Genomic DNA, 21,828 nt, shown 5'->3' on the forward strand with positions numbered 1-21,828 from the left:
ATGGAGGAAGGCGTGATAGCCTGAGTCCTGACGTCGAACCGTAGCTAAACTTACTGGCGATTAGCGCACGAGGCTTGATGCAGTTTTGGAAGCGCGTTAGCTTGAGTCATGGTTCAACTGTATTGAACCTCTTGGCGAAGGGCGCATAGGCTTGATTCAATGGTGAAGGCGTTTATTAGCCTTGATTTAATGGAGAAGCGCTTAGCCTGAGTCTCGTTTCGTTCACTAGTGATTACTTACGCGCTAGCCAGTATTTGGTTCAAACCGTACTTGGAAACTTACTGTTGGTAAGGCGATAACCTGAATTTGGTTCAACCGTAGTTGAGCTACTGCGTGAAGGCGCACAGCCTGAAATCTATAGTTCAACCAGTAGTTGAACCTACTGGCGAAGGCGCATAGCTGGAATCTTGGTTCAACCGTAGTTGAACCTTTGACCGAAGCGTCATAGGCCTTGATCAATGAAGCGTATAGCACTATGGTCTTAAATGGACGAAGGGCGCTCTTAGCCTAGTCCTAGTAGTGAATACCGTACCCAGTGTTCAACCGTAGTGAACCTTATCGTGAAGCGCTATAGCCAGGACTTGTTCAACCGCAGTGATTTTTAGTTTTTAGCTTACTGGTGAGGCGCACAGCTTAATTGTTCAACCGTTAGTTGATACTTACTGGCGAGGCGATAGCCTTGATCTTGGTTCAACCGAGTTGAACCTCTTGGCGAAGGCGCTAGCCTTTGATTCAATGATGGAAGGCATATAGCTGATTTAATGACGAAGACCTTAGCTGAGTGCTCGGTTCAAGTGTGTGTGAACTTACCGTGAGCGATAGGAATCTTGGTTCAACCTGGATTACGGTGAGCGCATAGCTTTGTCTTTCAACGCGGTAGTGAACTTTCCTGGCGAGGCGCATAGCCTGAATCTTGGTTCAACCGTAGGCGTTGAATATACTGGTGAAGGCGCATAGCCTGAATCTTGGTATCAACCGGTTACTTAGGTTGAAGCGGCTAGCCTGATCTTTCTCAACCGTCAGTGCACTTCACGGGAAGGCGTGCTATAGCCTGATTTCCAGTTCAACCGCTTGTTGACTTGTCGATCTTGATGGCGAAGCCATGGCTGCTGTTAGCCAGTTCAACTGTGTATAAAACTTTGTCGATTCTTTGATGACGGAAGGCTCATGGCCTGATTTGGTTCCAGTGTATTATGTTAACTTTGTCGATCTGATGACAAGATCGGCATGCCTGAGCTTCAGTTCAACTGTTGTTAAACTTTGTCGATCTTGAGACGAAGACTCATGCCTGAAGTCCCATATTGTAGGGTATTAGTGCCGAAAGTTTCGGTTCGGATTCAGACCCATGAGCGGCTCATCCGTTGTCTCCCAACAGGTATATAGAGCTGTCTTGAGGCGACTCTCGGCTCGAGATATCTCATTGCCGGTTTCTGCCGGAGCTCGTTCAGGGATGTGGGAATGCTTGCAGAGGACCTCCCCTTATGGGGGGGGGGTGGAGCTCTTCTTTTTTGTGCATTATCTGAGATCGGAGAGAGAAAGAGGACTTAGATCTTGATTGAGATCTTCGAGTTCCCCTTCGAGTTGGCGTTTCTTTCTTTTGGTCCAGCGAAAGAACTACGCAATTTTGCTAGGAAATCTCCACAGGACGGCCGCCAAATTGTTTGACTAAAGTTATACATTACATTAATGAGTATAAAACAATACAAATAAATCACGGGAAAATCATAGCAAATCGTAATAATCCGTTGGACCAAATGAAGGGAACGAAAATAAATACTCAGGATTAGGGGGAGAAACATTAGAAGCCTTTATTGATAATATTGATTTGGTCTGCCTCTCCATGAAGAGGTTCAGAGCCTTACAATGGTGTTCCTCTTGCCCATAATTTTTGTGTATCGTTGTCAATTGTCTCTCTCTGTATAGTGGTCAAGAAGAAGCCCCCTTTCTAGGGTTCCCTCTCTTGGTATTTATAGCTGTCGGCTTCGTGAGCTGGCAATAAGTGGCCATGACCACGTTGGGATTTCGCCTTTATGGTGGCGGATAGGCCATGGCCTTGCTGATCGAACCAGATGCAGGTTGAATATCGTTAATTTTGAGTGGTCGTGCCACTAATTAATCATGAATTAGCTTAAGACGGGATTAGCCTCGTTAATTATCGTGAGGTCGGATTCTGACCCATACACAAAACATTTGCCTTTCACTTTTTTCCCACCTTAACTCGTGAATAAGGATAGAAAATGAATTTTTGACATAAATCCGAATTCTATACTCAAATGAGTGGAAATAGCAAATAGGCTTATAAAACCATCTAGGGGTACGGTAGTATAGTTAAGTTTCTTCAATCCTAGTGTAGAAATCTCAAGTACAAAGTACAAACCATGAGAGTAAAGATTGTTTGATAATTTTAATAGACTTCTCCTACATATACAGATAATAAAACAAAGATTTCTTTGATCATAATTTTTTTGTAAATATTTATTATCTAAAGATTTCTAAGTGTATAAATTTATCTAAAAACAATTGTAATTTTTTACGTTAACTTAACATCGAAAATTAGTCAATTTGATCCTCGTACTAGTAAAAAGTTACATAAATTGACACGGAGAAAATAGTATTATAAATTACATTTCGCAAACAAGGGTATGATCTAGTGATAAATAATGGATTGAGGATCATGAGGACTCAGGTTCATATATAAAAAAATAAAAAGTCTTGGTGATTTTTTCTCATATGTTCAAATTTTAGTGAATAAAATTACCTATTATTTATGCTAGTAAAAAATATTCGTAAAACTAGTCGATCCTAATTAGACATGTTATTCTATTTAAGGGGATTAGAAATGAAACAGGGTAAGTTGCCCATCCCTATCCTGTCCAAACGAGAAATGGGAATTTTCTCGACAATTGTGATTGAAGGTAGAATGCAGTGTACCATCCTATGCTGACATCACCAATGCCTGCCTTAACAGTTGTACCTTCCAACTTCTGGATGGTCTCTGCCCTCTTCTCAATGTCATCATCATCAAATCCTAACTGCTCCAACGTGTCACCTATAATTCATGTAACCCCATGTTTTTTCCTGACGTGGCAGCTCCATTGGTTTAATATGTCCTTTGACGTGTACATCAACTTTCGCGTTACGTAAATGCATTTGACCTGACATAAAACAAATTACTATTTTTTTTAAAAAAAATAAAACCTGGATAGATGGTAGTAACACTTTTGTGATTACAAAATTACATCATTTAGATAAGAAGTTTACAAAAAGGTTGTTTTTCCATTAAGAAATAAAAAAGGAAAAAGAGTGAATACAATGAATCTAAGGGAGTAATTTTTATGCCATAAAAACATTGCCAAGCAGTACAAGTATGGATTCGTAGCTGCAATGCAAATAAGGATGAAATGCAGTCATGAAAAGTTCATATTAATGTTATGCTCCTTTTTCTAAAGACACATAAATAGCTCAGGAAGAAAAGAATAAAATGATCTGAAGTAATTAGGACATTTGTGAAGGGTGTATTTGGTACGACTTGAAAATATTTTTCTGGAAAATAAGTGATTTTGTCACTTAGTTTTTCATGTGTAGTTGGTGAGTCCAAAACTTTTTTCAAAAAATATTTTTTAGTGTTTGATTAGTTATTAGAAACTATTATTTGAAAAATATATAATTTAGGAAAACACTATAAAATGGGAGTAGGGACGAGAAGGGAGTGGGGGTAGTAGTTGAGGGGGGGGGGGGGTTTAGGTGGGGTGGGTTAGGGGTGGTTGGTGGGCGGGGGTGAGTTAGGGGTGGTTGGTGGGTGGGGGTGGTGGGGAGGATTTGGGGTCGGCATAGGGTGGTTGGTTGGGGTGGTGGGTGCAAGTTGCTGGTGAAGAATAAAATGGGAAATGTTGAAAAAGAATTTCGAAAAACGTTTTCCTTCCTCTTAGTAGGAAAAATATTTTTCTCCAACTGAAAAAAAATGAGTTCATACAAAACATATTTGTCAAACTATTTAAGCCAAGCAAACATGAAAAAACTGAAAAATATTTTTAGAAAATAATTTTCTTCGTACCAAACATACCCTAAATCAACCTATAGGTTTGCACTCTCGATAGGTTAACGTCCAAGTACTGGAGATCAGATTTTTCTTTTCAATGTTCCTCAGCTAATTTATGTGTCCTCATAAAAAGAGAATAACATTACGATTAGTCAAATTTCTACGAATTAGCCTAATCAATATCAAATTTATGTGTTGGAGAGCTTTATACTAACATAAGCGGCAAGAAGAACGTAATACTACTATACAACATGGAGTAAGAAGATGGAAAAAGAAAAAAAACCAAAACCATCGAGTAAAATAAACCAAGGACGAGGACGATGTTATGGGTTCATGAATGCACGACTGTACATATGAAAAAAGAAACAAAACAATAATACTATGTAAGTTTAGAAGATAATCTTTTTAGTGTCGTGCCAGTAGAAATTCTGTCATTATCATGTCTCCATTATATTTCACCTTTAACGTACACACAGCATCCCACTTCTCAGAAGAAACTTTGATCCAAATCTAATTGAAGTTAAGCAGTCCAGAGTGTGGATTGTATCGAGTGTGCGAACAAATGTATTGGAATTTGAGTCAGGGGGCAGCTAGGTTGAATCATTATCTGGGTCTTCTTCAGTATCACTCTGTGATTGAGGACCCCAAAATTTTGATTCCAGGATGCTTGAATCAGAAGAGATAGGAATCATCGCGTTGTTGAAGTCCTGAAAATACAAGGCACTATGGTCTTCGTCATTACACGCTGTAACTATTCTACATCCATCGACAGCCATTGCAGAACACCCAAAGCCTGGAGGGGAATCACATTGAAGACAACTAATCAAAGAACATGTTCGTCTACCATTCCCTGTCTCCCAAACATGTACTTCGATATCCTCCAGCCCACCACTAACAATTTTGTAGGGATCCATGTACAAGAGATTTACATTGCCTTTATGTCCATCTAACTCCGCTACTGCTTCTCCCTTCTGTAGGTCACCGCCTCTTCTGACATCCCAGAGCATTGCTCTGACAACCATTTGCATTAGCTTTTATCAGTTATCTTCCAATTCAACAGCAGTATAACACAAACCTAAGAGATACAACCCAAGAACGAAAACAACAATACAGAGGCCAGTTGATGCATAACGATGTAAAAACTTATCAAACAAAGTCAAACCTATGAGTGGCAAGAATCCAAGCAGTGAGTCTGAAAGATCATACCTTTGAGCTAACCCTGTGCAGACCAATGATTTCTCTGGCAACATTTGAAATGAATGTAATTCTTCTTGATGGTTCACTTTAAAGACTTGACGCATTGTTCTTATATCAATTGCAACAACCGAGGAACCAGCCGCAACATAGATTAGTGATTCATGACACTTCATTGCCTTAGGAGCGCCAGGCACAGTGCTCTTTCCCACACAGCATGAAGAGCGAACAGCAGATGAAGTAGAAGTGTCCCAAACCATCACCTGCCATGAGCAACTAAAGTTAAGGTCGAAAGAAACTATTGATTCTACACCAAGAAGCACAAAAGTTCCAAAAGAAACTAAACTAAAGAGGTAATAGTGGTTCAAAGATGCAACTTGTATGCGGATAATCATTGCAAATCAATCAAAACTTTGACAGAACTAGCTTCGCAAGTTGCTGCACTGCTTGTTTCAGCCACTTAAGCCTTTTTTTTTTCATGCCACTAAAGCCTATTTTCACTTGAATGCTGCAATGTTAAAAACAGTTATTACTGAGAGTCTGAGAGATGTTTGCTTAAAGGAAATTGAAGTTTTTCTCTTGTTAAATGCGCAGTGGGAATATAAATGATAAAAGAAATTTATTCTTCTGCAAAACTACATTGAAAAAAGGTAAAAAGGGAACAAAGGGATATAGAAAAATGATGTCTCGTCTCTCAAAGAACTTGTGCAAACTAGATTCTGCAAATGAGATCACAGAAATATTAATACTTTCTAGGAGGGCCTGGAGTTCGCTATACATATTCACTTCAAAGTATGTGGTTTAAGGAGGAGAATTTGCAATGTCATGGTTGATTATCAAACTTCACGGAAAGAAAGAATGTATCATTATGGAAGTTAACTCATTTGGTTTTAGAAGGGAAGTATTGCGGGGAACACATCAAGTATCGGAATTTCTTGCAAGGCTTTTCAAATCATGCATGTGGGGAAAGCTGAGTTCAAAGGCAACTTAGATTAACAGGGGACTATGTAAAAGGACAGAATAAGATGATCCCCTGAAGGGACAGCAGCATCTTGGCACACGACCAAGCTCAACTGCCCTTCATGCTTCTACTTTTCTAGAGAAAAAAATGGAAAGCAGTAGAAGCTTGCAGAAATTTTCAGTTCCTTGGAAGAATATTTTTTCCACCCATTTTCCTTAACAACACAGAGTAATTCACAAGATTTTAACTACAAATGCTAAAAAGAGGACTAGTAAACAAGGGAAGGAACTTCCTTATGGAATTTTCTCTCAATATAAAGTATGAGTTCTAACTTAAGAGCTAATTCTGCTAATAAAAAAGGGCAGCCGGGCTCACAAGGCATCTCGCACTCACGCACGATCCGGGTAAGGGCCACACCTCAAGGGGTGTGATGTCATGTAGACAGCCTACCCTAATGCAAGCATTATGGGCTGCTTCCACGGCTCGTACCCATGACCTATAGGTCACACGGAGATAACTTTACCTTTGCTCCAAAACTCCCCCTGAGAGCTAATTCTGCTAATACTCTAATCAAAAGTTTTTCATATTAAATAACAAGAAAATTAATGTAAATGAAAAAAACATAACAATAACTCAAAAAGAGAATGTGCAAAATCTAGTAATCAACATAATCAAATAAAATGTCATGGAAAAATTTAGAACCACATTCAAATTTGGCACCGTTAGTGTAGCTTGATCTTAAATCAAACTAAAATGTCCCAACACAGATCACAATACCTTGGAGTTCCTTGATATGCTCACTAGAAGAGATGTCTTGTGGCTGAAACCAGAGAGATTCAGACAATAAGACAGTTGAGAAGAAGATAAAGCTCAAATTACAACCTCTTAAAAGAATTTAATGTTTCCATCAGAAAAACTAAGATTCACCAAGCTATAGGTTAGACTTCTCTCAATTCATACTCATAGCAAAGAATATTGATTTCCCCTGCACTGTGTGATCCAAATACTGAAGCAGCCAGCAGATCATCATAAACAGACAGAAGGAAACCCCAAGAAAGCAGGTTTCTATCTACTTAATATGTTCAGTTACAAAGAATTGCTTTCTTGGGTAAAGTCTCTTGGTTATGCATGTTGCAAGAGAAATTGGTTTAATGTCCGTGTGATTGCAGATGAAAGAAAATCACAGGTGTATCCTGAGAGTGCTGATGATACTGCAAGAGAACCAGTTCCAAATATTAGTTGGGTATTCACGTTGCTGGATTGCACGGTGCACACAGTACTAACATGAATGATAATAAACATTGCGAATAACTTTCCAAAATACTTTTGATGAGTGTATAAATATTAGATCACGATAACTCAGCTTTGAAAATCACAATAAGCATAGGCGTATTTCGGCTTTTGGGTGGAGTAGTCCAGGACTACTTCACTAAATCTTTTTCGGCTTTCAAACCATCGCAACTGTTGGATCCCAATTTATCAAAAATTATCATTAGATTTTAGCAGACCTCAACTAATACTGTACCTCCTCAGTATTCTATTTTTTTCTATTTCTTTTCTTTTGGATAATGGAATCAATAAATATTTTTCTCTTTTTGGAATATGTTTTCCCATTAAGAAATTTAAGAAAAAAGAATGTTAAAAATGCTTACACCTTATAATTGACCTTCACTGTTTGCCTGTAAGAACATTGTGGAGTAACTCAAATACTCAATATAGCAACTCTAATTAACAACAGATAGACGTGAAGCTTGTTAGTATACTGTATTTGTAAAATAATTCTGGAAATATAAATATGAACATAAACAGAAATGACATAAAATCAATTCGAGCTCACTGAATTCACAGTGTTTCCTTAAGGAATTTAATCCCCTCCTAGTACCCAAGGTTATGGATTATTTCCTCCCAGGATAGAACGAATTACACACTGGTGTAGTGGTACTTCAAACCCCAGCCTTTCAGCGAACACAAAGTTCGGTAGCAAATCACACTTACTTTTTGTTTTGTTTGATGCTAAAAGTATGCAGAAGAAGGAGAAGAAACTCAAAAAATCATAGTCAAATTCTGAGCAGAATAGTGTTGTATTTATAGCCAAAGTTGGGCTGAAATCTGAAGAGGTGCAACTCTTCAGAATGGCTGTTTATGCAAAACGCCCACAACATAAATGCCATTACATAAATGGCCATTTACTCAACAATAAAGAGGGAAAATAAAGAGGGAAAATTGAAGAGGGTAGTTACTTTTCTGTTACCAAAACAGAAAAACGGATTGGATTTAATATTAATATTTTGTTATTAAAACAAATATTTAATAACATTTCTGTTAATATTTTACTATTAACAAATAAATTTGGTCCAAAAAGTTAATCAATCAATTGACCAAATCCGAATCCGAATCCGAAGCCGAAGCCGAAGCCGAGCGAGCGACGACGGCGGCGGCGGCGCGAGGCTTGCCTTCTTCTCAACTCTTTAAGAGCTAGAAGAAGAGCAATTGCTTATATACCTATAAAAAACCTCTTCCTCTTCCAATATGGGACAATGCCCATTTGCCAAGGGGGAACTTAAAATTTCACTCAAAAATTTCATTTCCCTCCATTTCCCATTCACCCTCTTTTAAGTATTTAATATATTAATTAAATACATCCAAAACCCAACTATCCCCCACATGAATGGGGAATGGCTATATCACGGAAGTATGCATGAAAAACTGTATGATTCGCAAGTAAGGATTAATTGCATCTGGATAAGTAGGTTTCCCTTTGAACTTTCCGTAGTGAACTTATGTCGGATATACTCGATCAATCGGTAGATTTGATATCTTTGAACCGTCGAATTTTAGTGTATACCTAGACAACCACAAGTCACACAACCAACCCTTAACCGTCTTTGGTTCTCATTGTTGTGTTCGTTTCAGCCATGAACACCGCATGGTTTCATAAGTGTGTAGAGAACTGGCGTTACAATGTTCTTCTTGAAGCGGCTAACACTTCACACTTACATAGGTGATTCCTAAACGTGTCATCCCGTAGATACACTATTTGATATACCCTGTATCAAATTAAATCATTAAAAAACCTTAATGCTTTATCCTTGGTACTGAACATTGTCTCATCACGAGAATGGACCAAAAGTTTAGTTGACAATGTTGAACCGTCATAAATGACTTTGTTTGATCTCCTTGAACCTAGATCTTGGGATCTCCAGTCTTCTAGGTAGAGTTACCGCCACTATGACTTGTTCTCGGCCACAGTCCCATTCCCTTTGATGACTTCTCAACTACCTCTCTAGTTAGGCCTTTTGTAAGTGGATCCGACACATTATCACTTGACTTTACATAGTCAATCGTGATAATTCCTCTAGAGAGTAATTGTCTAACGGTTTTATGTCTTCGTCGTATATGGCGAGACTTACCGTTATACATAACGCTCCCAGCCCTTCCAATTGCCGCTTGACTATCACAATGTATGCATATTGGTGCCAACGGTTTGGGCCAAAATGGAATATCTTCCAAAAAATTCCGGAGCCATTCAGCTTCTTCACCGGCTTTATCCAAGGCTATGAACTCAGCTTCCATTGTAGAGCGGGCAATACAAGTTTGTTTGGATGACTTCCAAGATACCGCTCCTCCACCAATAGTGAATACATATCCACTTGTGGACTTGGAATCAGTTGATCCGGTGATCCAATTTGCATCACAGTATCCCTCAATGACCGCAGGATATTTATTGTAATGCAAAGCAAAGTCCTGGGTATGTACTAAATACCCCAAAACTCGTTTCATGGCCATCCAATGAGATTGGCCTGGATTGCTCGTATATCGACTCAATTTACTTATAGCACAAGCTATATCTGGTCGTGTACAATTCATGATGTACATTAAGCAACCCAACACACGAGCATAATCCAATTGTGATATGCTCTGGCCTTTGTTCTTTGCTAATGCAAGATTCACATCAATTGGAGTCTTTGCAACTTTAAAGCCCAAGTGCTTGAATTTTTCAAGTACTGTCTTAATATAATGAGATTGTGACAATGCCAGACCTTGAGAAGTCTTATGGATCTTAATTCCCAGAATTAAATCAGCAACTCCCAAGTCTTTCATATCAAACTTGCTAGTTAGCATACGCTTAGTAGCATTTATGTTGGCAATGTCATTACTCATTATGAGCATATCATCCACATATAAGCAAACAATGACTATGTGATTTGGAACATTTTTAATGTACACACATTTATCACATTCATTTATCTTAAATCCATTTGACAACATTGTTTGGTCAAATTTAGCATGCCATTGTTTGGGTGCTTGTTTTAATCCGTAAAGGGACTTAACAAGTCTACAGACCTTCTTTTCTTTACCTGGAACCACAAACCCTTCAGGTTGTTCCATGTAAATTTCTTCCTCCAACTCTCCATTTAAGAAGGCCGTCTTAACATCCATTTGATGAATTTCAAGACCATAAACTGCAGCTAACGCTACTAACGTTCGTATGGATGTAATTCTTGTAACTGGAGAGTATGTATCAAAGTAGTCAAGACCTTCTCGTTGTCTATACCCTTTGACCACAAGTCTTGCCTTATACTTGTCAATAGTACCATCATCTTTCATTTTCCTCTTAAAGATCCATTTAGAACCCAACGGTTTATTTCCAGGAGGAAGATCAACCAATTCCCATGTATGGTTGTTCAGTATGGATTCTATTTCACTATTGACCGCCTCTTTCCATAACAATGATTCCGAAGAAGACATAGCTTCTTTAAATGTTTGAGGCTCATTTTCCAATAAGAAAGTCACAAAATCTGGTCCAAATGAAGTAAACGTTCTTTGACGTTTACTACGTCTTGGATCCTCTTGGTTAAGTGTACTTTCTTTTGTTTCTTCCCGGGGTCGTTTAGATCCTTCACCAATCGACTCACATTCCTTTTTATACGGATATATATTTTCAAAGAACTCAGCATTATCTGATTCTATAACCGTATTATTATGAATGTCGGGATTTTCTGATTTATGAACCAGAAATCGATATGCTTTACTATTAGTCGCATATCCTATGAAAACACAATCAACGGTTTTCGGTCCTATTTTTACCCTTTTGGGTTTAGGAACTTGCACTTTTGCCAAACACCCCCACACTTTAAAATAATTCAAGTTGGGCTTCCTTCCTTTCCATTTTTCATATGGAATGGATTGTGTTTTGCTATGGGGTACTCGATTTAGTATTCGGCTAGCCGTAAGAACGGCTTCCCCCCACAAGTTCTGTGGCAAACCAGAACTTATCAATAATGCGTTCATCATCTCCTTTAATGAACGATTCTTTCTTTCTGCAATCCCATTGGATTTGAGCGTGTAAGGGGCTGTTGTTTGATGAATAATTCCATATTCTAAACATATTTGTTCAAAAGGAGATTCATATTCACCACCCCTATCACTTCTTATCATTTTGATTTTCTTATTAAGTTGCGTTTCAACTTCATTTTTGTATTGCTTGAATGCGTCTATTGCTTCATCTTTACTATTAAGTAAGTAAACATAGCAATATCGAGCACTATCGTCAATAAAAGTTATGAAATACTTTTTTCCACCGCGAGATGGTATTGACTTCATGTCACAAATATCTGTGTGAATTAAGTCTAAAGGATTTGAATTCCTTTCAACCGACTTATAAGGATGTTTAACATACTTTGATTCCACACATACTTGACATTTTGATTTGTCACATTCAAACTTGGGCAATACTTCCAAATTAATCATTTCCGTAAGGTTTTATAATTGACATGACCCAAACGTATATGCCATAATTCATTTGACTCAAGTAAGTAAGACGAAGCTGAAATTTTATTATTATTTTCAACAACCATTACATTCAGCTTGAAAAGGCCCTCAGTGAGGTAACCTTTTCCTACAAACATTTCATTCTTACTTATTACAACCTTATCGGAAACAAAAACACATTTAAAATCATTCTTAACAAGAAGTCCAGTAGAGACTAAATTCTTCCTAATCTCGGGAACATGAAGGACGTTGTTCAAAGTCACCACTTTGCCGGAAGTCATTTTGAGAAATATCTTCCCACATCCTTCAATCTTCGCCTTTGAAGCATTTCCCATAGAAATCGTCTCATCGGGTCCAACAGGAGCATAAGAAGCAAAAGCTTCTCTAACAGCACAAACATGGCGAGTGGCTCCAGAATCAATCCACCACTCTTTAGGATTGCCCACCAAGTTGCATTCGGAAAGCATGACACATAAATCATCAACATCATCATGCTTTTCAACCATGTTTGCTTGACCCTTCTTCTTGTCTTTCTTTGGAGCACGACACTCCGTAGATTTGTGTCCAGTTTTTCCACAGTTGTGGCAGTTTCCACTGAACCGCTTCTTGCTTGGGTTGTATTTCGGTCCAGAAGCCTTCTTCCTCTTTTTATTCTCTTCAACAATATTTGCTCCCATTATTGTTGAGTTTCCACGGCCTCTCTTTTCAGCAGCTTTGTTGTCCTTTCGATTCTCAACCGAACAATGAGATCTTCAAGGGACATCTCCTTGCGTTTGTGTTTCAAGTAGTTTTTGAAGTCCTTCCACAAAGGAGGCAACTTCTCAATCATCGCTGCTACTTGAAATGCTTCATTGATAACAAGACCTTCAATGAAATTTCTATTAGTAAAAATACTAAGATTACTACTTTCAATATCAATATTAATTTGAGTTATACCTTCAGCAAGGAGATCGTGAATAATCACTTGCAATTCCTGGACTTGGGTAATAACAGACTTGCTATCTACCATTTTGTAGTCCAAAAACTTTGCAGCAACAAACTTTTTTAACCCGGCATCTTCGGTTTTGTATTTCTTTTCAAGCGCAGTCCACAGTTCCTTTGACGTTTCCACGCCACTGTAGACGTTATACAAAGCATCCTCCAGCCCGCTTAGAATATAATTCTTGCACAAAAAATCTGAATGCTTCCACGCCTCAATCACGAGAAAGCGTTCAGTTTCTGGAGTTTCATCGGACAGCACAGGAATCTCTTCCTTGATGAACTTCTAGAGACTTAAAGTAGTCAAATAGAAGAACATCTTTTGCTGCCAGCGCTTGAAATCAATCCCGGAAAATTTTCCGGGTTTTTCCGCCGGTGCCAATGCTGCCGGTGTCGTTCGACTTGTTGAGGCATTGGCAGTCACCATTGGAACAGCTTGGTTCTCATTCTCATTGGTCATTTTTGTAAAAGAATGACACAAACGTTAAAATCACGTAGATTTTAATAGAGTACAAAACCACAAAGGTTTTACTCTTCCAGAAACAGTAAGTACAAATATAGAAAATGATTAAATTCCTTAAGCTTGTTAGTATACTGTATTTGTAAAATAATTCTGGAAATATAAATGAATATGAACATAAACAGAAATGACATAAAACCAATTCGAGCCCACTGAATTCACAGTGTTTCCTTAAGGAATTTAATCCCCTCCTAGTACCCAAGGTTATGGATTATTTCCTCCCAGGATAGAACGAATTACACATTGGTGTAGTGGTACTTCAAACCCCAGCCTTTCAGCGAACACAAAGTTCGGTAGCAAATCACACTTACTTTTTGTTTTGTTTGATGCTAAAAGTATGCAGAAGAAGGAGAAGAAACTCAGAAAATCGTAGTCAAATTCTGAGCAGAATAGTGTTGTATTTATAGCCAAAGTTGGGCTGAAATCTGAAGAGGTGCAACTCTTCAGAATGGCTGTTTATGCAAAATGCCCACAACATAAATGCCATTACATAAATGGCCATTTACTCAACAATAAAGAGGGAAAATAAAGAGGGAAAATTGAAGAGGGTAGTTACTTTTCTGTTACCAAAACAGAAAAACGGATTGGATTTAATATTAATATTTAATATTAATATTTTGTTATTAAAACAAATATTTGATAACATTTCTGTTAATATTTTACTATTAACATAAATTTGTCCAAAAAGTTAATCAATCAATCATTTGACCAAATCCGAAGCTGAAGCCGAAGCCGAAGCCGAGCCGAGCGAGCGACGACGGCGGCGGCGCGAGGCTTGCCTTCTTCTCAACTCTTTAAGAGCTAGAAGAAGAGCAATTGCTTATATACTCATAAAAAACCTCTTCCTCTTCCAATATGGGACAATGCCCATTTGCTAAGGTGAACTTAAAATTTCACTCAAAAATTTCATTTCCCTCCATTTCCCATTCACCCTCTTTTAAGTATTTAATATATTAATTAAATACATCCAAAACCCAACAAAGCTAACGCAAGCTCCTGCTTGATTGCAGTATCGCTTTGGAGATGCTCGTTTCTTGAAATCTATACACTAGAGATTCAGTACAGTCGTACCAAAAACAAAGGCTGTTTCCTTAAATACTGCTTCTGTTGCAACGATTCAGGGAGGAAAGAAACAATCCAGATTGTCAAGCAAAAACTGGCACCTAGAGAACCAAATCCTGATGCCAATTTCCCAAGCAAGAAGTTTTGGCGGCAAAACAGGATAATAATAAAGATAATTTGCAACAAATATGCAGAGCAATTACATCATACCCGGCAACTGACATCAGCACTACAGGTTTCTCATGCCCGTAAAGTGTTGCCTTTAAAGCTTGTTGGCCGCGCTTACCACTAGAATCAAGGGACCATAATCGAACAGTTCCATCTAAACCACCGCTTGCAAGTATATTACTAGGACAATCACCCAACAATTTGTCTGAAAGTGTGGAAACTGGACCATTATGGCCTCTGAAACATCGCTGACAACGCCCCTAAAAATGAATCCCACAGGCAAAACTGAGAAAATGACGGGCAACATAGTTATTTAAAGAGATTGGATACCCATATACAGAATCTTAAACGAACATAACCAGAAACTGATGCATGCTCATATGCATAGAACATGACATTCACCGAATTGGCATATTCTCTAGGTACCAAAGCATCATGAGAATTTAGGCTGTCGTTGCATTCAAAATAATGTGCAGAATTCAACGGTTCCACTAATGGGAATCAGTATCATAAAGTAAACATAATTTTGCGCGAAAAGAAAATGTGCAAAACTTCAATAGTTCAACTGATGGGAATCTGCATCATAATGTAAACACACTTTAGCACAAAATCCTTATAGGCTATGGAGCAGCCATGATGCATCAGAAGAATTTCTTTTGCAATAGGAAAGTGATATTCAGCAAAGAATATTGAGTAAAACAGCAAGTATGACAACTCCATGATATGGTGAAAACAATACTTAAAATTAATAATAATAAGTTTTAAGAGATTCAACTAAAAGAATTTGCAGATTAAAACGTCACTGACAGGACAAGATTTGATTACGAGTTTCATAAGCTCATTAGGTTCAATAACTCATGAGACCCAGGACAAACACAAGTATTCACGCAAACATTAAAGGAACTAAAAGTCATCTTGAGTTATTTAGACTACCTTCCACCATAGCCGAATTGAATGGTCAAAGCTTGAGGTTACCAAAAGATTGTCATTTTTCTGCATCTTGCTACTATACAGGCATGTCTCTTCAAATGGAATTAATCTGCAGTTAGTAGGATTATGGCTATTTCTACACACATTAAAAAGAAATATCAAAACTAAGACATAACATAATTGTAAGGGAAGCAAACAAGTACTGAATCAGCTAATCCCGAACTTGTTCAGTTACATCCTTCAAGTCTATCTTGGATGAAGTGTGAAGCCCATAACATTCTCCAAAGATGTTCACTTTGTAGCTTCCTAAGAACATTTCCCATCTTGAAGCAGAGATGAGTTCAACATATCCATCTACTTTGCTTCTTAATTTCACAGTGCTAACTCTCAAATCTCACTTGGACCACAGAAAAAGAAAATGTAAAGCAACTCTAACCTCATAGAAGTAATTCTGGCGGTGTGATCACTAAGTGTGACGTATGGATCACTTCCATCCAGAAAATTGTCAATGTTCACTATATGGATTGAAGAGCCCTGCATACAAGTTATTAACAAAAATCATGTAATAAATATGGTTGAATATCCTATCAACTCGACTCCAGAAAATAAGGATTACAACTACCGGTCTAAGGTCCACATTGCAATTGATGGAAAATATCTAAGATAACGTAGTCAAGTAATAGCTAATGGTAACCCTCTCACACAACCACCAAGATGCACTTTGTAAGCACTTTTGAGTTCTATGACAGGAATAGCTAATTGTACTGTAACAGGAATTTGAAGAAATGGTAGACATTATACCTGAGAAAATATGATATTGTCTTTGTCAAGATACAGATTTTCAGGAGGTTTTGCCTCAGTAGCAAACTCTACAACAATAGGGTCAATGAACTTGAATTGCAGCACATCACTACGCCTGGCAAGGTATGCTTCCCTGGCAGTTGATGTATGAGGAAAGCTAGAAGGTACTATTGGAGACCACCGCTGTCTGAAGAACATGAGCTTAGTACTAATCTCTAAGAAACTGGAAAGCAATGAAATACTGGAAGCAGAGAAGATAATCCGTTGATAACAGACCAAACAGTCGCAATTTCCAGTCATAGCTACTTTAAAAATATTTTCGAGAGTCCTTTTCAAAACTAGCTTCCTTAAAATAAAAAGGTCTATTTCTAGATATTGTTTAGCTTCCAATGCAAACTACTTTTGTGTTAATTATTCAGAAACCACGATTACCAATAAGAAGAACTCTCTTTTTGATCAGTACTCAGAAAATAAATTTGGCAAATATGTAAGAGGATATATGATTTAAGATACCGATGCCCTAAGCAGTTAAAAGTTGCTCCACATCACCAAAGTTTAGCAGTAGCTTTAATTTTCAATTCAGTTTTTGAGTTAAACAATAAAAACTGCCTACTCGAAAGAGTTAAATAGTGCTGATTTCTCTTCAATTAGATGGACGATAGTGCTGCCAGGCTCATTTACATTTACACCGCAGATTCGCTCGCAGATAGAGATGCATAATTGCTACCAATATTATAAAAGATTGTATCTTTATCCAGCCGCTATCAAATTAATAAACAAGTGTTTAATTAGAAGAAAGACAGAAAGTATAACCTGAAAAGGGATTGCCAAATAGAGTCAGAATAGGCAGCTCTTTGAAGGTATTTACAAGATATAGCCATGTTTGACAGGTCTTGAAGATTCAAGTAAGTTGCACACTGAACCAATGCGTCCATGTCGAGGTCTGTTATGCTTGTCGAGTTATTTTGAGTCGCCGGTGAAGTGTCCCCCATTTTTGGATTCTCTCTATTCAGACCCTCAAAAAATTCACAAATGAATAGCGAACTGTCAACTGTGTGAGAAAGTTCTAGAATTGTTAAATGGAAGGGAAGAGCTATTTTGAAAAGGAAGCTGATATGTGACGGAAATGTAATTCAATAACGGTTCCCAAATGTTACTGCGAATTTTTTGTATTATCTTATTTTAATTCACTTCTAAAATCAAGGAAAATTCTATAACTTATATATTACTACAAAGTATTAGGACAACAAAATTACATACCAAATTATATTTACATCTATGTACAGTTATATACATGTACAACAAATGACAATTGTAAAGAATATCACCAAAATCAAATTCTAAAAGTTAGATAACAAAATATAAGTATTTATTTGCTTTCAAAACAATGTAATGTATTTATATTAAAGCTTGACCTACTAATTTGGAAAGTAAAGCAATCTCAACCAAAAGAATATTTGAAAAATAACGAAGGTTAAAAATTAGATGTATACGTTATGTATTATTTTACAGAATTTTCACAACTTACTGTTCGACCAAAAAAATTTATACTTTTTACTGAATTAATTAAATGAGAAGATTTAAAGTAAATCCTAGCCAAAGATAATATACCCTAGATATTAGATAGAAGATAAGAATAAGCAAACATAAGATTTAACTATATATAACAAAGTTAAAATCCCTTTATGTAAGAAGAGGATGGTGATTTTCATAACATTAAATAATAGTGAAAAAGACAAATATATAAAGGGTCACTGATCTTTAACAAGGTTGAACCCCACGCTTTTGATATGATGAGACTAACGATGTACATTTAAGATCTCAGCTTCCTTGCTTTTTTCTCCCTCATGGGGAGAGAGAGATGAGGATCCTTCTTGTTCTCGGAAAATATGTCTGTCTGTGTCAATTTGTACCCCCCCCCCCCTCCCCACCCACCCACCCACCTCTTTCTTCTTCTTCTCACTTAGTTTATATACTAGATATTCTCCTTTACCCAAAGGTCATTAACCATAGTACCTAAGTCGTTTGACTGTATTACTGGTTGACTCTCCGAAATGCCATAACATCCAATTCGTCGTTCAAGCATTCTGAATACACGAGCCGATGTGCGTGTCGATGTAGCGTTGTTTGGATACGACTTTGACCCAAATGACTTTTTGTCATTCCTTTTCATGCAGATTCTCGTCCGGTCAAATTTTGACCCATACACTTACAAAATCAAATTCATAAAATTGTTACATAATTGTGTATTTACTTTAATATTTTTCTAAGATAATATCTTTAACTTTTGTTTCCGGCCAAATAATATAAATTGAACAGAGTAATTAATTTTGACTTCTTACACGGCATTATGTTTTTTCAGTCCCAAAAAAAGAAAAAAAAAGAATTGAGTTTTTGACCAGCTTCGCAGTTGCACTCTTCAATCCTTCACTCCCAATTCTGTAAGTCAACGCGCATCACATTTTGCTCAAACCCCAAACCCTATCCCCACCGGGATCCTACAACTCCGACAACATGCCCCCGACCACCGTCATCGCCGCCGTCCTCCTCCTCCTCCAATTCATAATCACCGCCACCATCTCCGCCCCAATCGTGGGACTAGACTCCTTCCTCGCTCAACAATCCCGGGTTGACCCGACTGCCACAAACGATTCATTCCTCTCCCTTCCTTCTTCCCTCAAAAAACACCTCGCCCACCCCTCCTTAAACAACCCAACCACCCCTTCTTCCCTCCTCTCGTTCCAACTCTCCGTCCCCATCACCGTCAAGCTCGTCGGCTCCAATTTCTCGTCCTCTTCCAAATCTCAGCTCTCTTCATTTCTCAGCTCCGCAATTTCTTCCGATCAGTTCCACGTCATCACCCCTTTCTCTTATCAATCTCATCATCTCTCCATTTCCCATTCCCTTCACCTTGACGTGTCACATTCTTCTAATTCCCTTTCTTCACGTTTATCTGAAACCCTCAAAACTCACCTCTCCACTGTCCCTTCATCTTTCAGATCCGTGCTCGCCTCCGTCCCGCACGAGATCATCGATGAAATAATTAAACAGGACTATGAAAAAGAGAAACCAATTAATGGGATTTACATTTATATTCTCAATTTGGGCTCCCAGTCAAAACCCTATGCTTACAGCTACACTCCTGGAGAACCGTCCCCGGCTTTCACCAAGTGTTTGGGCACTGTATGGACCGGAAAAGATCGGTATTTATGGATTGATTTGGGGGCTGGCCCGGTTGATTATGGGCCTGCGTTGTCCGGCGATGGTGTGCTGCCACGTGGCGAGTTTCATCCGTTTGCTTCGTTGCACGGCCGCCCCAAGTCCCAAAAGGCACTACTTTCGGATTTGGCATCGTTGGTTTGGAGTGCTTATCAGGTTCTTCTTGTGCCGTCTTTGCGAATCCCTGTCCCGTTTGAGAATTCGTTAATTGTTGAATTTATACATATACATAGTAATTCGGATAATAAGGATAGTTTTGGGTTAGATTGGAAGTTGATAGAGAGGAATTTCATGGATGAAGTAAATGAAAATGGGTTGTTGTTTGGTGATCAATCTTTGAGATTTAAGAAGTATGAGGTGAATTTAGCAGAGTGTCCTATTTGTTCTTTTGCCATTTCGAGGGCTGCTACATCGTATACTTCTAGGTACTTGTTTGATAATTATACTCTGATTGTCAGTGAGTACCTGGACTCGAAGCGTTTACACCAGACATTGTCTGAATCGGCTGAGGAGTTTAGGAAGGTTGCTAAGCTTCCTGAGGAGGACTTTGCTGGAAGGATTCTTCCGGTTTATGTTTTTGATTTGGACGTTAATACGATTCTGTTGCTTGATCGTTATCATCAGTCCGTGGCCTTTAAGGATATGGTTATTGCAGTCAGGACGAAGAGTACGCAGACTGTGAGTGATTATAGCTGTAATGGGCGTCATGTGTTTACACAGACTCGCGAGTTGGAGAGACCCCTTGTAGGTTCCATCTTACAGAGCATGTGGGGTGTTTCCCCGACACATATGGTATGGAGCCCAAGACACAACAGTACTCTAGTTGACTATACGTGGAGCGTTGGGCAGACACCATTTGGCCCATTTTCAGAGGTTTCTTCCTTGTCGTTTGTCCAGAAGGATGCTGCGAGGAGAAATGTGTTGTTGACATCGTTGAACTATAGTATTACTAGTGCTCTTGAAGTTCTTGGATCCATTGCTGCACATGGAGGGGAGAGAAAGCTTCTGAAGCATAATCAGCTTACTGAGTTCATGCAGCGGTGGAACTTGTTCAAGTACAAGCTAGACAAGGCAGTTTCAGCGTTATCACATTTTGACTTCGAAAAGGCTCTGTATTACATGAGGTCTTCGGATCATGATATTTATGCCATTCATTCTCTTGTTTACCATGCTTCACAAGAGCTGGAAGCGTCGCTAGACTGTTTCAAGGACCCACCATTTCCCTGGGCGTCAGTTTCTATGACTGCTGGAGTTATAATTTTCCTTCTGTATGTTTGGGTAAAAAGAGATAAGTTCTTCTCCAACAAGCGAAAACAATTTTGACATTTTTTCAAGCGCTGGAGTTTGTAAGATCTGAGTTGATACAACACCCGTATCTATGAGTAGCATGCTGGCTGTAAGCTCTGAAATTAGAATTTGTTTTGTTAAGAAAAGGTACTGCAGTTTAAATTAGCACAGAACATCTTGATTATTGTGTGGATTTTCTTAGGAGTGTCAGGATCATGCTTGCCAATTGGATCATAGGAGCTTTTTGGTCTAACGTCCTATGGATGTTCATTGAAGAGTTAATAGATTATAAACTCATCATCTAACTTTTAGCTTATCAAAAAAAAAAACTTAATTGTCAACTTACTCCCATGTGTAATTGATTTTCCGACAAGGAAGAGTTTTAATTTTTTTCATGTGAATTAGCTCCAACAATGGGTTAGGAATAGAAAAGATCACTAAATTGAATAAGAGAGAAATTATATGCTGGAGTTGATGATCAGTATTTTGATCTGTTGTGAACTATGTCTATATTATGGAAAATGATTTATCATAGACTATCAATTTCTTAACATACTATTGCTCTATCAAAAATCTCTAGTGATAATTCTTAGATTCTCTCTTTTTTATAGAAATGATTATTTGCAGATCGTTGATAACTTGATAGGCAGAATGGCCTAAATGGCACCTATACTTATGTCATTTTATCATGACGGTCCTCCTACTTCACTTTTTTTCATCCAGACATTTTAACTTGTTCAAAATCTATATTTTAAACCCCTCTGACCGTTGACCAAGCACATGTGGCAAAATAATGGTTGAGCTGGACAAAGTGGGTGTAATTCACGCGGATAATGAGTGTGAATATGAACATTTTGCACCAGAAATAATTAAACTAAGAAGAAAAAATCATTAAAA

The 21,828-nt window shown here is 38.1% G+C and overlaps 2 protein-coding genes across 2 annotated transcripts; one reads left to right on the top strand and one right to left on the bottom strand.

Moving 5' to 3' along the window:
- Window positions 1–4,304: 4,304 nt before the first annotated feature.
- Window positions 4,305–17,569, bottom strand: LOC109217146 (F-box/WD repeat-containing protein 7-like). Its single transcript, XM_019381377.1, has 8 exons — window positions 17,239–17,569; window positions 16,426–16,612; window positions 16,061–16,158; window positions 15,628–15,733; window positions 14,737–14,954; window positions 6,972–7,014; window positions 5,246–5,496; window positions 4,305–5,050 (listed from the first exon to the last, which is right to left on the bottom strand). The coding sequence occupies exons 1-8, from the start codon at window positions 17,415–17,417 to the stop codon at window positions 4,630–4,632; spliced, it is 1,503 nt and encodes a 500-aa protein (XP_019236922.1). The 5' UTR covers window positions 17,418–17,569; the 3' UTR covers window positions 4,305–4,629.
- Window positions 17,570–18,776: 1,207 nt separating this feature from the next.
- On the top strand, window positions 18,777–21,322 carry LOC109217145. The gene has a single exon (XM_019381376.1). It carries the CDS (start codon window positions 18,940–18,942, stop codon window positions 20,965–20,967), a length of 2,028 nt encoding a protein of 675 aa, XP_019236921.1. The 5' UTR covers window positions 18,777–18,939; the 3' UTR covers window positions 20,968–21,322.
- Window positions 21,323–21,828: the final 506 nt, after the last annotated feature.

Source organism: Nicotiana attenuata, unplaced genomic scaffold, assembly GCF_001879085.1.
Source record: "Nicotiana attenuata strain UT unplaced genomic scaffold, NIATTr2, whole genome shotgun sequence".
Taxonomy (NCBI): Eukaryota; Viridiplantae; Streptophyta; class Magnoliopsida; order Solanales; family Solanaceae; genus Nicotiana; species Nicotiana attenuata.

Bases quoted from the DNA above. Each gene is read 5' to 3' on its own strand.
- LOC109217146 (XM_019381377.1), bottom strand. From the start codon at position 17,417: ATGGGGGACACTTCACCGGCGACTCAAAATAACTCGACAAGCATAACA. The intron at 16,613-17,238 runs GTTATACTTTCT...CATGTTCTTCAG, and splicing joins ATTTGGCAATCCCTTTTCAG to ACAGCGGTGGTCTCCAATAG. The intron at 7,015-14,736 runs GTATGATGTAAT...CTCTGGTTTCAG, and splicing joins GTGCTGATGTCAGTTGCCGG to CCACAAGACATCTCTTCTAG.
- LOC109217145 (XM_019381376.1), top strand. From the start codon at position 18,940: ATGCCCCCGACCACCGTCATCGCCGCCGTCCTCCTCCTCCTCCAATTC.